This window comes from Podospora anserina, chromosome 7 (genome assembly GCF_000226545.1).
Source record: "Podospora anserina S mat+ genomic DNA chromosome 7, supercontig 1".
NCBI lineage: Eukaryota > Fungi > Ascomycota > Sordariomycetes > Sordariales > Podosporaceae > Podospora > Podospora anserina.
Window position 1 is genome coordinate 2,392,695 of NW_001914854.1, and position 17,392 is coordinate 2,410,086.

The 17,392-nt window shown below is 53.4% G+C and overlaps 5 protein-coding genes across 5 annotated transcripts; 2 read left to right on the forward strand and 3 right to left on the reverse strand.

Moving 5' to 3' along the window:
• Positions 1–57: 57 nt before the first annotated feature.
• Positions 58–3,941, reverse strand: PODANS_7_8650 (uncharacterized protein; the record flags this gene model as incomplete). Its single annotated transcript, XM_001908195.1, has 2 exons — positions 58–1,275; positions 1,332–3,941. 2 exons carry the CDS (start codon positions 3,939–3,941, stop codon positions 58–60), a joined length of 3,828 nt encoding a protein of 1,275 aa, XP_001908230.1.
• Positions 3,942–5,498: 1,557 nt separating this feature from the next.
• PODANS_7_8660 (uncharacterized protein) lies at positions 5,499–7,370 on the forward strand (the record flags this gene model as incomplete). Its single annotated transcript, XM_001908196.1, has 1 exon — positions 5,499–7,370. One exon carries the CDS (start codon positions 5,499–5,501, stop codon positions 7,368–7,370), a length of 1,872 nt encoding a protein of 623 aa, XP_001908231.1.
• An 834-nt stretch (positions 7,371–8,204) lies between these two features.
• Positions 8,205–9,061, reverse strand: PODANS_7_8670 (uncharacterized protein; the record flags this gene model as incomplete). Its single annotated transcript, XM_001908197.1, has 2 exons — positions 8,205–8,960; positions 9,020–9,061. The coding sequence occupies 2 exons, from the start codon at positions 9,059–9,061 to the stop codon at positions 8,205–8,207; spliced, it is 798 nt and encodes a 265-aa protein (XP_001908232.1).
• A 4,510-nt stretch (positions 9,062–13,571) lies between these two features.
• PODANS_7_8680 (uncharacterized protein) lies at positions 13,572–14,432 on the forward strand (the record flags this gene model as incomplete). Its single annotated transcript, XM_001908198.1, has 1 exon — positions 13,572–14,432. The coding sequence occupies one exon, from the start codon at positions 13,572–13,574 to the stop codon at positions 14,430–14,432; it is 861 nt and encodes a 286-aa protein (XP_001908233.1).
• A 1,111-nt stretch (positions 14,433–15,543) lies between these two features.
• PODANS_7_8690 (uncharacterized protein) lies at positions 15,544–16,176 on the reverse strand (the record flags this gene model as incomplete). The annotated part of the gene is made up of 1 exon (XM_001908199.1): positions 15,544–16,176. A coding segment is annotated over one exon (633 nt), but the record flags the coding sequence as incomplete, so codon positions are not given.
• Between the last annotated feature and the right edge of the window lie 1,216 nt (positions 16,177–17,392).

Genomic DNA, 17,392 nt, shown 5'->3' on the forward strand with positions numbered 1-17,392 from the left:
AGTTCTCTTGATTTTACTATCCCAACACAAGCAAATAAGTCATGGCGCAAAATATGCTCACTCCTCATCAACATCACCGGCATCAGCCATGCTGACATCCGCCTTATTCTCACGCTGCTCCTCCTCCTTCTCACCCCCTCCCTCACCAGCACCGCCCTCAACCTCTTCCTCCTCATCACTATCCACCACCCGTCCAGCCCGCCTGCTCCTCTTCGCCTGCCGTCTCGTAACCGTCTCCTCCTCCTCATCATCACCCCTAATCTGGGGACTACTCTCCCGATCAACCGCCATCCTATCTCCCTCATCCTCACTCCCCTCACTCCTCTGCCGCCTAGTATTCGCCCCCCTCCTAAAAGTATCCTCCTCATCCTCAGTACCCGAAGACCGGTCCTCAGACCTCGACGAGCGCTTCGAATTCCGCTCCATCTTCCTCTCCGTCCTCTCAAGCGGATCCTCCTCCCCGTTATAACCCCCCCCTCCCTCATCAGACGAGTCCACCACAATCTCCGCACTCTTATACTTCCCACCCTTCTCCGCCTCCTTCCTACTGGCCAGCCTGACCCTCTTCTTCGGTGGCGCCCTCCCCCCACCCTCACCAGCATCGCTCTCCTCATCCCCCGTCTCATCCCTCCTCCTCGAACCCTTTTTCTTCTTCTCCGCCCTCCCCTTCCTGGGCCTCTGCGTCGACGGCTCCCCAGACCTCTCCCTCCTCGCCCTCTCCCCGCCTCCACCGCCAGACCTCTTTTTCCTCTTGACTTTCTCTCCAGTCTCACTATCAGTAGTCAACTCGGCCTCCATCCTGGCCTTCTCCTCCTCCGCCCTCTGCTCCGCTAAAATCCTATCCCTCGCCGCAATCTCCTCACGCTCCTTCCTGATCTTCTCCTGCCTAAGCCTCTCCGCTTCCTCGGCCTTCCTCCTCTCCTCCTCCTTGCGACGGAGCTCGGCCTGGCGCTGCTGGATGGCGGCGTCGCGCTTTTCCTTGTTCTTAGCTTCGTACTCCTTCTGCGCTTGGAGGGCACGGTTGAGCTGGTTGCGCACAGTGTTGCGCGCCATGTTAGCTCTCTGCTCAATATCGTGCTTGGGATAAGGGGGGTTAGGTCCGGCAGCGATCTCATCGAGCGTCTTGATCGCTTGCTCCAGACCCTCAGCTGCTTGCTCGAGCTGGAAGGAGTTGCGGTCTTGGGAGGCGAATTGCCGGAGGGTGTCGGCGAGCATGATCTGAACATAAGCAACGTTGAACTTGAAGTGGGCTTGCTCAGGGGCGACCTTGAGGGCCTGGTTTTGCGGTCAGCATCCAGTCAACAGACAACAAAAAGGGTAAGCAAACATACCTTCTGAGCGTACTCCAACGCCATGTTGTAATGCTCAATAAACTTCTTATCCGTCCTCGCCTTGTTCAACCAAGTCCTTCCCAAGCAGGACAAGACGCCCGCATCGTTCGCCTTGCCCTCCTTGCTAAGCGCAATCTCGTAGCTCTCAATCGCTTTGCTAAACTGCCCAAGTTCGGTGTAAATGTGCCCGAGATTGACGAAGACGTGGGCATCCTGAACTGTCTCTTTCACCTTGAGGAACGCCTGCAACGCAGTCTTGGCATCCTTCTTGTCCTCAACCAACGCGATGGCAACACCCTGAGCTGCGTACGCATTCTTAGGCTCGAGCTGCAGGGCCTTGTCGAAGAATTCAACCGCGCGGCTGTACATACTGCTGCGCTTCTGCCTGTCCTGTTCGCTCTCGCGGCGCATTTCTCTGGCGGATCCCAACAGCAAGTTGCCCATTCCAACAAGAGCATAGCGGTCGTGCTTGTCGTAGTTTTGTAGCGTGTGCTTGTAGTGGCGGTGCTCGGGGTCCTCGTTGATGTTGGCGGGTCTCTTTTTGGCACTGAGCTTGCCGAGGAACCAACCATAGAGGGCGCGGACTTCAAGATCCGACGGGTTGTCCTGGTAGAGCTTCGCAACGGCATCGGGACCATCCTTGTTGGGGTTCTTGCGAAGCTTGATGTACGCAAGCCTGGCGCGGGCATCCGTGTAGTTGCTGTGCCTGCTCAGAAGGCGCTCGTAAGTTTCGATAGCCCTATCGACATCCCCTTCATACTCGTAGCTCCTGCCAAGGTTGAAAGAGATGGTGGTAAGAAGAGCATCGGTGTCCACCTCAGTGTCGTTCAGGCTACTGATGCGGGCGCAGGAGTCGAGGGCCGCTTGGAAGTACTCGGTGGCGAGCTGGTGCCTGCCATCCTGAGAATAAAAGCAGCCAATGTTATTGAGCAGCTGAGGAGGAAGGTGCTTGCGGATTGCTGACCGGATCACGGCCTGGTCTTCTGCGTCGGCGGGATACTCGGACTTTGGCACCTGATCAATCTCCAACTGCTCAACCTGCTGGAGGCACTGTAGGGCACGATCTGGGAACTCAGTCTCGTACAACCTCGCCAAATTGAGCAACACAGCGGCATCCGGGAGCATGCCCTTCTTGGGGTCTTTCCATGCGGTCCGGACCGCCTCGAGGTAGGTGAGCGCCTTCTTGGTCTCGGCAGTCTTGTCTTCCTTGATGGCCGCTGTTTGGTTAGCAAATACCTCCTCGGCATACAGAGTGCCGAGAAGAATCATAGCCTCCAGGTTCTTGGACTGTTGAATCATCTTTTCCAGACGCAACTTCGCCTCTCCGAGATCATTTCTGAGCACGGAAAGCTGGGCGAGGCCAAACTTGGCTGGCAGGTAGCCGCGCTCGACACCACCTCTGGCATCATCAGCACGTCTGTAATAGTCACTCGCCTTATCCAGATTCCCCTCATAATGCTCCTTTCGAGCAAGAAGGTACCAACCGTCGCTAGCAATAGCGTTGACATCGGTGTACTGAATAGCCTTGTGAGCAAGGGAGTCGACATTGGGGAACTGCTTCCGGGCGAGGAAGTAACCGGCGAAAGTGGCGCACGTCAAGGGGAGGTTCTTGTCGCGCTTGAATGAGTCTTGGGTGTACTCGGTCATGGCTTTCTTGTAATATCGGAGGAACTCTGGGCTGTTGGTTGGTACTTGGCTACTCGCATCGAGGTAGTAGAGGCCAAGCAAGATCTTGGCAATCTTGGAATCTGGGCTGATCTCCAGTGATCTCTCCCAAGCTCCCTTCGCATCATCCTTGTAGCCTAGCTGCCAAAGACAGCACCCAACACCAATGCGCGGGTCTGGGTCAACGAGGTCTGGCATCTTGGCCAAGACATCTTGGTAGGCGGCCAGTGATTCCTGATACTTGGCCAGCGAGAAAAGCGCCCGCGCCTTGCCCATCGAGGCCAGCATGTTCTTCCCGTGCGACACCCTGATGGCCTCCTCGAATGACTTGAGCGCATTGCGCACATGTTCGCTCTTCTGGACGTCGACACCGTTGGGGTCCTGACTGGGACTTTGAAGGGAGGCCTTGAGCAGAAGAAGAACACCGCGGGCCAAGAACAGCGGTGGGAAAGCGGGGTTGAGCCTCGAGGCGTCGTTCAAGCTCTGTGTGGCCTGCTGCAAGTAGTACTCCTTCGTCCTCGCGTCGGTGCCCTCGGGGGCGACTCTTGGGGCCTCTCTGCTCTTCCACAGGTACATCCAGCACAGACAGGTGATAACTGTCAGTTTTTCGCGCTGATTGCTCTGCATGGCAACTACACCGCGGCTGAGTATCTCAATGGCAAAGTCGACCTTTTTCTGCTTGGCATAGGCAAGAGCCACCGTCATCCAGTAGGTGCGGGCAGCATGCTCCATCTCGAGAAGGGTGCACAGTTCGGTCGGGTCATCGGCGAGCTCTTCAAGGTTTACTTCGACGGCCTGGGGGTCCTCATCTTGGTCTTGGGCCGAGTCTTGTACGGGAATATCGATCGTTTGAGGGATGTCGGCAAAGCGCCTGCTTGTAGGGGCATGGGTAGCCAGTCCGTTGGCGGCCCCATTGAGGGAGCCATTGGCGTAGGTTGAAGCCATTCTGGCTGTCGTGATGGCGCCGCAGAACTCGAGTGTTCACTGGTGGACTTCGAATGACAGAAGCCGAGGTGCTGCGGGTCGATTGTTGATGGCCTCGAATCGGCGGCGCGTTTGGTTGATAAAATCGACGGGCTAGTTGGGTGTTGGGTTTTGCATCGATTGGTTGTAGAAAATATCGTCAACTGGCTTACGATGGGTCGAATTAAAGTTGGAATATGAAAAATCTCATGGTGGAAAGATCCAAGCGGCGCAGGGTCGGTTGCGACAAGGTTTGGTTGAAGGTGGGTGATGGTGGAATTGGAAGCTCGCGGTGGCAGCGCCGATTGTCGCGTCACGACGAGACGAGCAGCAATTGATGAGGCTGAAAGGCTTGGGGCGGCTGACCCATGCAAAGAATTTGAGATGCTGCAGATCCCGGCACTTTCAAGGCATTTCTATTGGCTGCTATCTGTGGGTCTTTTGGAGAAAACCACCCCTGAACAACAAGGCTGCCACCAAAAGTACCATCATCGACCCCCTCACCTGTTCCAAGTCGAGGACAAGAAAAAGGTCTAAATTTGTGTTTTTTATTTTCTTTTTTCGACTTCTATACTCATTCACTATCTTTGACATCTCTGCGGCGCTGTGTCTGATGAAGAAATCTTTGTTTTGCACCCACACATGCTAGCTTTGTTGACCTCGTTCTAACTCTCATCAGATATTGACCGCACTTTTTCCTACCATCCGTATCATAGATGAATTTAATCTTACTCTTATCAAGTCTATCTACCTTCTGACTGCCTCGCTTACTCTGGTGAAATATCTTCAGCCTTCAATCTGCAACAGCACTGCCTTGCTCCTCAATCCTGCCAATGAGCGCTCTCAAAATTGTTTTGAAGTGAGGAATCGATGGAACCCCTCCCGTCCGATATGTACCGCTGCTATCTCCCGGGCCAAAGAGAGACGGAGCAAGTCAAAGATTTCCTTCGGCCGATAAAATGCCAGACATGTTCTCACTCCCCTCCCTCTCCACCGAGTCCCCGACCCACGTGGAGGGCAGGTCACCAGTGAATGGCAGCTCCGCCAGGTGCAGAAAGAACCAGAGTGAATCGAAGGTGCAAGGCTGCCTCTTTTCCCTGCTTTCGCCGACCTATTTCAGTCTCCATCCCTCTTCTCACCGTGCAGCCTCTGACTCTCCATCCTGTACACAAAGCCGGAAACACAACTCTGACAAAAGCGACATCACGATGGACCTCTCCTGTTAATCAGCGCAAGCCGCCCGCTGCACCCCAATTTACGTTGATCGGAACACCCGTTCATTTTCTTGTTCCCTCAGTCGTTCACAATCAATCACCTGTCAAGGACTCGATCACTCGCCAAGACAGGGCAAACGACAACAACCAGCTCATTCACTCATTACTTTGTTCTAAGCGACCGTGGTCTGTCTGGTGTGTACCAAAGCCTTTGAAACTTCACTCACCGAGCTGCTACTTATCTATCTTATCAACAGTTTTTCTCCCTAATCACCATTTTCTGGGGTATCCCCAGCATCAACAATCAAGGAAATCAGTCAACAAGATGGCTCCTATAATATACCTGACCAGCCAGGTCCCCAGGTACTCAACCACTCGCCGAGATGTCGACCCCCACTGCTATGGGTGGGATTGCCTCAGTGAAGGTGGCCAGGTTGGGGTAGTTCTGGTGATCATATTCTCTTTTGGTCTGGGGTGGTATATGTGGCGCAAACTTGGCCAGCCTGAGACTGCCTCCTCACGGCGATGGAGTATGACCACCGGCCTAGCGTCTTTGCCTCGCCTCTCCCGCCCTGGCACCCCATCTGGACGTCCTGAAAGTCGCAGAATGTCTGGGTCTATTTATCGCCAAAGCCACAGATTCTCGGATTCTATTCACCGTCGGTCGCAGTCTCGCCCAATTTCTCTGGAAAGCATCAGGGAGGAGAGGGATCGCCAGCCTGGGGAGTCAGAAAGCAGTGCAAGTCCCCATTGCCCATCGTCAGTGCATATTGAGATGGTGAAGACTGTAGGCGGGAACCACCAGCCTCCGGTCATACCACCTCCTCCAGGCCCTGCGCCTATGCTATGGACCGCCGGTCCAACGCCAGTATTTCTTCACCCTCCTGCTTACCCGCTCAGCTTTTCGAACAGTGGTCGTGTGAACGAGATTCGTTTCTCGTCTGCTGTAGGACAGCCAGTCCCCTTCCAACCCTACCCCTTTCCATATCAATACGGTCCAGGCCCATTACCCCCGTTCCCCAAAGGCATGGGCATACCTCCGAACGGGCCTGTTCCACCACCAAATCAGGGAAATGGACCTCAGGCCACCGATAACAACCCAACCGGCCCATCACAACCAAGTGCACCCAGCCGACCAGCTGAGAACCGCCGCAGATCTTGGTTCCCCTTCTTCCACCACAAACGCCCCACCCCCGGTCACGCAAGATCAATCTCGGAGTCAGCCATTTCCACCCTCCAACCTGAGCTCTCCTCCTTGCACCTCCCACCCATCGAAGAACCTGATATCAACCGTCTTCGACACCAGCCGTCAATCCGACTAATCGATCGCTCTCCCTCTCCACGGCAGCACTCCCCCCGTCCGTATCCCCGGATTGGATATCGCAACCAATCGCCAAGTCACAATCTCGACTCTGACAGCGAGGGGATCCACCCCTCTGAGCTTAGTCTAACCTCTATCGGGACTAGCATGAGGGTCCACGATGGGATACCGCCCTCTGAGGTGTCTGATTTTGGCAGGGATCCTCACTTGGAGGAGTATAGTCCTGAGAGGAGGAGACAGAGGAGCTTGAAGAGATCTGGGGACCCGAAGAGGGGGGATGAGAGCGATGCTGATGATGAGGAGGATAGGGGTAGGTTTCAGGGGAGGAGGGAGAGAAGGAGGGGGAGGAGGAGGAGGGGCCCACCAAGTGAGGATATTCAGTTTCCTAGTCCGGAGGTGCAGAGAGTGACGTTTGCTGAGCCGAGGAGGGAGAGCGGTGGTGGGAGGGAGAGGGGGAGAAGAAGACGGAAGATGACACCTGCGCCGAAGGGGAACAGAGAAAGATCTGGGGAGCGGTCTCCTGAACGTCGGTGTAGAGATCGCTCTTGTGAACGGACTCGTGAGGGATCTTTGGAGCGGGCTCGGAGGCGTAGGGAGAGGTCACCTACTCGTCAGCGCAGGGAGCAGTCTCGTGAAGGCGGCGCATCTTTGCGTCGATACAGAGGCCGATCTCGTGAACATTCCCCTAGGACTCGCCACAGAAACATATCTCCTGACTCGTCTGACGAGAGGACACGCACACCTCCTCCCCGCCGCAGAACCCAGCCCCGCGAGAGAGACGGTGTCCACCATTCGAGGGAGAATCACAGGAGCAGGAACAATCTTTTGGGAAGGTTACGGGCTTATCGGATGGAGATGAGGGGGGAGCGGTACTAGTCTCCGTCTCTTCCACCGCCGACACGCATTTTTCTTTCTCGATGATACCCATTCTTTCTTTTTTTTTCATGCCTAGGGAGGCTCCTCTTACAACTTCAGGAGCTATTTATTTTATCAGGGGTTTCAAATTTGCGGTACAGGTATATATACCTAGCGTTCTGTACAATAAAAACACACCACACAAACCACCAGCAATCTATCAATGATGCACAGCGAGGAACAGAAATCAATTTTCAGTGAAGGCATGAGGGGTGATGGCCTCTTTTTCTCAGATTTTTAACCTCGTTTTATGGACATCTCTGAAAGGTAGACTTGGGTGGAGGACGACAAAATGGCGTTTTTGCGGGCATTGGGCATTAGGCATTGGAGATGGTGATTTGGATGATATCATGGGGGCTGGTTGGTCATTTTTGGGCGTTGATGGTTGGGGCAATTCATGGCCAGCAATGCAGAAGGCCAAAAGGACAAGGGGGTGTTTCATGTGAGGATTGCTTTCTTGTTGTTATTACTACAACAGGTTAACAGTGGTTCTTTGTTTTTTGGCGGTGCGACAAAGTCCTGGGGTCATTGGGGACTGGATGGTGAGAGTGTTCTCAGGGCAGGTAATTTTTTAACTTACCAGTACACTATGATTTCTAGGCATTAAAGCCTGAGAGCTGGGTGGAAGGAGAGACACTCCAATACTCCAGAACCAACATTCCTCTAGGTTTAATAGGCTCCTATAAAGGAATCACATCATGAAAATCACATCAGTGTTCGATGCTTGTGATTTCGTCTCTTTCTAACAATACAGCAAAGAGGTCTGATAACCTTTCGTTCTGTCTCTTCATACTCTCACTTACACCCTCCCGGAGTAGCATTACTACACTTCGCCTTCCTCATCTCGGCCCTCAATCCAAAGATAATCTCTGGTGCCTGCGGGTTGATACACTTATTCCTCATCTCCTTGACACACTTCCCACCTGTGCAACAGCTTCCAATCACACACTTGTGCCCAGAGTCGCACTCCCTGTTTTTAGTGCAGTCCTTTTCTGCGCTGCAGTAATCATTCAGGAAACAAAACGACTTTCCATTGGAGTCGATTCCGCAGAGGCAGGAGCCTAGGGGACTTCCGCCACAGGGGAACGGAGTGTAGGCGCCACATATTTGGCCGGAGCAAGGGGTGGTGGAGTTATCGAAGGGGATTGTGCTGGTAATAGTGAATGTGGATGTAGAGGTGGTGGTTACGGGAGCGGCAGTGACGATGATCGTTGTCACGGGACAGGTTTTGGAGGTTGATGGAAGGGTGGTTAGCGTTCGGGAGATGGAGGAGAGGGTCGATAAGGTACTGGTTGTGGTGATGGATGAGGGTGGGCTGGCGGTCTTAGACGACGGTGGGTTGGTTGTGGCAGAAGTGGTACTGGAGAGTATGGTAGCGGACTTTGTAGATGCGATCGACGTGGTGATGGAGGCGGAGGAGTTGATTAGGGCTCGAGGGAGAAGTGGGTGGTATGGTTGGAACGGGTAGCGGGCTCGGGGTTCAGGAGGCGATGGCTTCTCGGGCGTTGGGATTGAACTGATAATTGTCGCGGTGGCAGTCACCGTGACAATCTCACTATGGGCTTGTTAGCTATTGAAGATATGAACCAGGTATTTGGGGAGGTGCTTACGTCTCTGCGGGTGTGACAGTCCTGCTCAAAGTATACAGGCATGCTGCTGTCGATGCATTGGTAGCAATAACAGCACGGGGTTCAAGACGAGGTTGATTTCCACTTTCAAGGGCAGCTGTATGGCCAAAGGCAGCGAAGACAAAAATTAACGGGAGAATTCCCATGGCTGTGGGTATATAACGAGTGAACCGGTGATATCTCCTATGACGGCCATGTCACGGCATGGGGCTCGAGGCAGAGTATTTAAACAGTTTCGACGTGTGTGGTTACTTTGTCTGGCTGACGGTATGCTCCATGATGTCTCTGTGTAGCCACGGTGTATAAGAACTTTAGAGCCTCGGTCACAGACTATTGTATCACAACAAATAGGATGTAGGTTGAACATGGAAGTGGTAGTATGCAGGAACATCTTCGAAGAAGAAAAGGTCTCGGCCGCAATAAGTCTGGGACAAGTTAGCAGACGCGAAGACCTCCAAAGACACAACTTCAAGACAGTTTTGATTGAGCGAACGCCTGGTTCTAGGTCCTGGTATCATTTCTACTGGTACCACCACAAGTGAACACAGTTCCTTTCTTGTGTCTTCAGTTGGCCTCTGGAACACAAAACACAAAGCTCTGGTTCCCTCCATGTTTCGGTCGAGTGGCTATGTTCTTTCGGCGATCCCTTGGACACACAAGGCATACGAGATATCAACAAGGTAACGATATTGAAGACATATGCAAGGGAGTATACGCGTGGGCAACGTGACGAACACGAAGAACGGATGGTCGGTCATGATCCCCCAAAGGCTTCTCGTTCGAGTGGAGCCAGCGGGGTCGATGGGTGGTCGGTTGTCGGGAATTTGGAATGTCGAGAGCGGCGGTCGGTGTTCGTGAGGGAGCTATAAACATATCCGGTCGGGGGTAATTGAGATCAGGTCGGTCGTCCTCTGAAAGGGATATCTAGCGAAGGAAGATGGCCTTCTCGAATCGATTTAGCTGGCACAGGAATGCCTCCATGACCAAAATGTGTTGCTCAAGGCGAAGATGCTTTGGCTCGGTTCAAGGGTTCAAGGGCTCAGGGGTTGTATCACTCGAACTGTCTGTTCGCCGTCGGCTGAGCCCGTCCGTGATCCGTAGCGGTTCGCCCCTTCCCTTGACTGGTCTGCTTGCCCCAACCTAGAAGGCTAACTGGCAGGAGGCAGACACGACTGGAGATGGCTGGAGGGAGCTTCACCGTGTCTTTCCCATCTTTGGCTCAAACGGAGAACCGGAATGTTCTCCTTCTTAGTCAAACAACACATCGAAAATCACGGAATCATTCGACACCAGCAATCATCTAATTGTCATTCATCATCATCTGCCCTTTGGCCGAGGGCCCTAAGCCGCTTCTTTCCATATTGATGAACTATCGACTACCTGCTCCGTATTCAGATGTATTTTGCATTTTGTGGCCTCCAATCCCAGTGTGAGCTGGTGGTGACAGCCGAGCCGCCTGGCCGAGGTAGACGTCAGCCAGTCTCCTGACACTCACCCTTTTACCTTTCAGGGGTCATCAGTTGACCACCATCACCGGTTTTTTATTCAATAGTGACAGTATCTATAACATTGAACCCTCTAGACCCTTCTTTTTGATGATTCACCTCACAATTGGATTCCCCCATACATTGAGCCTCTATTCGCCAAGTCTTCGATCCGGTTGTGGCAAGGCTGATGCGGTCTATGCAGTTCTGGAATTTCGCTCTTTGGCAATCGCAACAGCATGTTCGCAGCTGTCAATCTCATGATGTCTCAAGTCAATGCACCTGCACCTTATTCTCAATGATGTCGAGATCAACAATGGCATCGATTAGTACCGCAGCGCAACCCGTGTGCTTGCCCACTCCACAAACGTGAAATCTCCACTCCTGTTTGAAGGATCGGTCTACTGCGTCTTATCCAGAGTGGATTTGTGCAGGGGTCGTTTCCCGTATTCGCGCACCGGATGTGGGATGTGGGCAGCACTAAGCCGACAGTTGAGAGATGGTGTTCGCAAGATCCCCGAGAGATCCATCCTCGTTCGAGAATGACGAGCAGGACTTTCCCACTCCCAAACAGCTTCATCGGCCGGGAGATCGCCATAGTCCTACACGATCGGCTCCTCCAAGTTTCCCACCACCAAGGAACGAGCATATCAGCGTTGCACAGGACGCTTGGCTATGCTGCGAGTCCACGTTTATCAAGGTCCGGCAGCCATTATGGCCGTCCCGACTGGTTCTATGCCATGCAAAAGCAACGAAAATTGCAGCCTTCTCAGGCAGGGAGCTCATAAACTTCCCCAGGAGCGGCTTAGGCCAATGGTGATGTAGGATCCAAGACTACATTGCAGTCTGTCATACTCGAACTAAGGCCAGTCTGGCTAGCCATTGTCACCTCCCGTCTGCGGGCTCTGCCGCCGAAACCGCCGCCGAGTAGGGGGTCACTGCCGTTCCGGCTCGAGGTTGGGGGACAAAAAGAGAAACACCGCCCCGAGAACATATCGAAAGGGACTAGCGAGCTTGACCGTCGTGCAGCACATGCAAAGATCGACATGTTGAATGGGGCGGCTACTCAGCAGGAGCGGCACAGCAGGTGACAGGTATACCAGATGTGATTTGCCTCGAGATGTGCCAAGGGCATCTCTGGGGTTTCGCTACCTCATCTTGCAGATGTCGCCGACCAGTTGCAGCCTTGGATCACAGAGCCAGGGAGGTACGGGAATGCGCTGTAAGTCGACGGCTCTGCTCACGACCTATTCCAGCTGTGCTCGCCTATGGGTGTGGCCCCCTCAAGCGGAATCTAAGCATCTTGGTGCAGTAGCTCATGCCGACACCCCCTGTCAAGGACGAGGAAGCAATGTCCATGTACCAGGAACACGATAGGAAAGAGGCGCTGTGCCTGGGGCTGGCTGTGCGGAACCATCTCAGTCGCTGGACTGCGCGGTATATAATACTACCGCTGGACCCAACAGCATCAAAAGGAGACACCCGATCAGCCCTCCCATGCATCGGCTTTCCGTTGATGAGCACCCCCTCTCGATCAAGCACCCCGGCCATTCCACACGGGCAGGCAGCACACTCTCTGTGCCATCCAAACACCTAGCGGCTTGGTGCGGGATTCATCGAAGCCTCCCTTGTCCTGAACTCTGGGCGACAGCGCGGGACACCCACAGCGCCTGGTCAGCCGCTGATTTCCTCCATACGACAGCGGGATCCAATACTCGGTCCCTCGGCCGCTTCCCGCATGATACCACCCGGAGTGGCGGAAGCTGTTCACCGGTTGGCTCTTGGGAGACCTTGTTTCCCAAGCTACTGGTCTCAGTAGCATCGGAGCTGCAGCATTCATGCCACAAGTCTGAAAGCAGTTGACACTCTCGCCTACTAGGGCAGGAAAAGGAGAATTGCCCGGCACACGGGACAAAGCCTGCGAAAGACAGCTACTCGGTGCATCCGATACTTCGGCGACAGCTTTGTAGACGGCTCTGGGGAACAATCCAGCTTGAGACGCGGCCAAAGAAACATATATAACACAGCAGGCACTGGACTGGGGTTTTGAAATGAGTTCCCATCGAGATCCCAGATTCACTCAAAACAAGCCCCGACGGAATCATCTACATGCACCGACAAACCAGGGCATGATACAACATAATAGCGAAGCTTTCTTCATCGATTACACCCCTGGTAACCCCGAGGTACGACTGAAATTTCCTTGCCCGTTCAGTGGAGTTGGCCGTCCCTGGCAGGAGCCAGATGCCATTGCTCCGCCCATTCTAAGTGTGCAGACAAGGGGTAGTGGATTGACGAAATGGGGAGCATGAGGATATATGGTGATGGGGTGGTCCGCCAGAAACTGAAAACCCGCCTTTGGAGAACAAAAGGGGGAAATGGAGAAGATGACAAGTCAGAAAAATGCCCCGAAGAAAGACAGACAGCTTGATTGACGATACTTGGCACAAGCATGTGCGTGATCAACAGCGAACCGGTTGGAAGGGTTCAGAGAAAAAGGGGGCGAAGGGAGGGCAATGCACCATCAGGAGCTTCTTATGCCATTGGGGTCTAGACCCTCCTGAGGTAGGGGCGGGGCGGGAAATGATAGCATGCGGCGTGGCGTGCTGAATGTGCCTGACGATGGCCTCATTTTTTGGATCCGAATGCAAGAATGCGCTGACTTTTTGTAGCACCTAGTTGCCGGCGGCTATCACTCAACGTTCGGAGCCGGGGGCCTAGCCCGGCTTGGCCCGGAGTATCACCCCACAAACACGCCATCGGCCGCTAGCTCCTCAGCGTTTGGCCAACCGGACTATTCCTTCGCAACGGCCGGTAGCACCACCCTTTCTGCGGCACGTGTCCGGTCACGAGAGCACCCCAACGTCTACCCCCTGAATACCAGCCAGCCGGCTTTTCCACCTGCTGCGACTCTGGTTGACTGGCGACTATCACCTTATACGACTGATGCCGTCTCTCCTAATGTTCCGGTCTCGATTGCGGCACACTCGCTTTCCACCACCGCTGGAGTAATTGGATATGCATCACAGCCGAATGTGACCGATCCGTACATGGGCGATTATGTATCGCCCACCGCTCCTCTTCCTCCTCCGCAACAGCCAGGCTTTGATTTTCAGCCGTGGCCAGCCGCCGTTGACGATGGCACCATGAGCCTCGGTACAGCATCGCCGAGCTCGCTCATGTCACCTGTGATGCAGAGCTACGAGATGGTTGCCAGCCCGACGGGATCTGGAATTGATGAGTCGAGCATGGGGATGTATGGAGGTGCGTCGGTGGAAAACTGGCAGTTGCCACCGCAACCGCCGTCTAGAACCGACAGCATGGAGATGGGAACCAGCAGCCCAGGCGGTGGTGGAAAGCGGGCGAAACAGTACGCCGAGCAGAGCGGCGCATCACCGGTTACTGTAGCACCTAAGTCTGGTGCCGGTAACAGTACCACCACCGCTGCAAAGACGAAGCTACGCAGCGCCTCGAGAACGTCGAAGAATATGCAAACTCGTACCGAGGAAACCCCTCAGGAGCGCAAGTCTAGGAACTCGCACAATCTGGTTGAGAAGCAGTATCGGAACAGGCTGAACATGCAGTTTGAGATATTGATGAACACGCTCCCTGAATCGATGCGCTCGCCGACCACGACTGCTTCGGGGGCGGATTCGGATGTCGGACAGGCTGGTGGTGGTCAAGGGGGGGCCGGGTTGGACTTGGGGGAGAGGAGGTTGAGTAAAGCGCAGGTGTTGGACATGTCGACGAGGTATATACGGTCGTTGGAGAAGGAGAGGGAGAAGCTGGAGAGGGAGAGGGAGGAGCTGCTGTTGGGGATGGCCAAGATGAGGGAGGCGTATGAGAAGGACGGGACGTCCGGGCCCGGTTCGGGGACGGGAGGTGGGAAGGGGAAGGGCGCTGCTGGTTGATGATGGTCTGGGGCAGATGTGGTGGTACATGAGAGAACAAAAGTAATGATTTACGATATACACGACAAGTTTTAAAAGTTAGAAGAGGAAGAAGGGCGGGGGTTGACATTCCACCTGCCTACCTGCTGTCTTTTGTGCACCCGTCGTGGTGTGGTGGTGGTGGACGGAGTAGGAAGGTCGCACATAGATGTGATGCGTACACATTTGGAGGGATGGGCCTCCCTCCTTATTTGCATAATACATCTAGACGATTTGACGACCAACTTTGAGACTGGGTATTTTTTTGGTTGAATTTGTGCGTGACTGATATTATACCCCTCTCCTTCTCTTACAAAGACAACAAAACAGAAGAGGCCGTAACCTGTCTTCTTGCTAATTCTACCCGACAACCAGCCAGCCAGCCAGCCAGCCAGCCCAACCGACCAGAGACCAGGTCCCAAGACGCCGCCACATGATAGAATACACCTAGTGGTATCGCACACGCTTTCTCTTCTCTCTCTCGCTGGTTTCCCTATATAGTCGTGGGAAAAACATGATGAAAAATGCAACTCTGACAAGCAAACCAAAAACTCCAAAGAACGCCGTTTAACCCTTGGCTCGGGTGTTTTGTTGCAAGCAGCATATCCGTCTCCAGATATAATAACCCCCTAATTCCACCTTCCTTTTTGTACAGCTCTTCCCCCCCGAGACACGAAAACAGTTTCCGTGAACAAGATGTGACCATCATTTTGCTCTTTCGTCCAGCTGCAAACCCTTATGCTCATGACCCTTTCTCCCTGTGTGCTGCTAAAAGGTTACCTACCCGAAAACTGGGTGGCTTCGAGTTGACGGGAAATGCTCAAAAAATGACAGAGCAAGTAAGTATCGGGTATGCGGTCGTCCAAAGAAAAAAAAGCGATGGCATGCAGCCCAAAAAAGAACCGCAAAGTCGTCCGGGAGCTTGGGTGAAATCCGCAATCCAAGATAGTCTGAGAGAAGACTGGGTCCCCCAAAGGATGGTGGTGGGCTAACTCCCCCTTTTCTCAAACTCAACCCAGCTCACTCCAGCACCGGCCGATAATCGAAAGTGTGAAATCGCCAAAATAGAATATCGTAACAGAAGACTGATGATTTACACCCACCCCGCCCCGCCCCAAACACCTCTTATCCTCCTCGCAAGCTGCAGGTCCTTTTGCATAATGGTTACCCGCTTGGCGTGGATGGCGAGGAGGTTGGTGTCTTCAAAGAGGTGGACAAGGAAAGCCTCGGAGGCTTCTTGGAGGGCTTGAATGGCTTGGGATTGCCAGCGGAGTTCGTCGTTCATGGGGCGGCAGGTGATGGCTATTTCGCGGACCTTTTTTTTTGTGTCAAAAACGATACTCATCTTCTTCTTCTCCCTTGATTGTTCCTCGGATATATATATATATATACGTACCAATCGCGCAAATGGAAGCTTGAGCAGGAGGAGATCGGTGTTTGATTGATATCTGCGGATTTCCTTCAGGGCGAGGGTGCCTGGGCGGTAGCGGCGCTTGCGGCCTTGGGGGACTGGATCGCCTGCTTTAGGGGGTTTAGTATAGGGCAATGGGGGAGGAGGAGGAGGAGGAGGAAAACATACGCTGAACATTGGATTGTCTTCCTGCTCCTGAAGGGCGACCGGGGCGACGGCCAGCCTGTTTAGGTGGCATTTTTTCTTTTTCGGCGGGAGGGTATTAACGATTAAACCCGACGGGAAGGCCGCGAGTCGGTTGGTTTTGCGCAAAAGCTAGCGAATGGCTCTTTGCGATTCAAGCTGGAGATGGTTTTGCGCGACGAGGGAATTGGCTCCGAGAATTGAGTTTGCGCGATGCAAAAAAAGGGCGGAGGAAGGAACCGGCGATTGGGTGTTGTAGATGTATTATGCGTAACCTGCAGGAATGGGGTGGGTGGACAATGGTGGTTTTTGACGGATAGAGCAGAAAGGAGGGTCTCACAGGAATGCAAGGAGAGAGAGTATGTACAAATCCGGGAAGTTGGCTGGGTGTTTAATGGGGGAAAAGAAGAAAGATTCCCCTCCCCTCGACGCGAGCAGAAAATGGAGCTGTCGCGACGGAACGCGCTACGGTTGACAGGGGGTTAAATGGGGTGGCTGGGGAGATGTGGGGAGCTCTGTTTCTCTCTCGAAGAAGGGGAGAACAATGTGTGGCTTGTGCGTTGCTGTCAAACCAGCCACAAGACATTTGACAGCTGCGGGTTAGGGTTGAGCTCGATACGAAGGCTGGGGCCATAAGCCTTTGGACTCCCACGTTAGCAGGGGTTTAAACATCACAGTGCTCATCTTGCACACTTACCGCTCACAACCCTAACCCTCGTACTTTCCTAATTCTCGCATCTCTTTAACCACCTAAAAAGACATTATAAAAAAAGATGTAATGCGTTCAAAAGTAGCTTTTGTATATATTAGTACTTGAAATTGTTATAGAGTGACTCTCTGGTGCATTTATACTTAGATGTAATTGATGCTTTTGTAGTGTGAACTGCTTATCGCACTGTCTTAGCCCTTCTTGGCAAAACTGCTGCTAACGCGGGAGTCCAAAGACTTGTGGCCCAAGCCTTCGTAGACAAAAAATATGCAGATAGTGAAACGGCAAGCTGGCAGCAGCGTCATTGTGGACCCCGCCGCAGCAGCGGCTCAGCTTCCCGACAAGGGTCCGAGATAAACGACACGCCGCTGTTGCTGATTGTCCCGCGGTCTTGTGTCCTGATGCTTGATGAGCAACCAAGAAGCTTCGTTTCCTAAAAGGCCACCTCAACATCTTGAGAATTAATCAATCCTTTTCGCTCACCTGCCAACACACATTTACTGCGACAGATTGCGCCATCTTCCTCAGAGGCACAAATTGTTCTACAGCAATGGCTTTTTGAACGCAATCCCATTTACGCTTGATTTCAAAGCCAACAAGACACCCTTTGAAGACTTACACTGAACGAGACCAAATCAT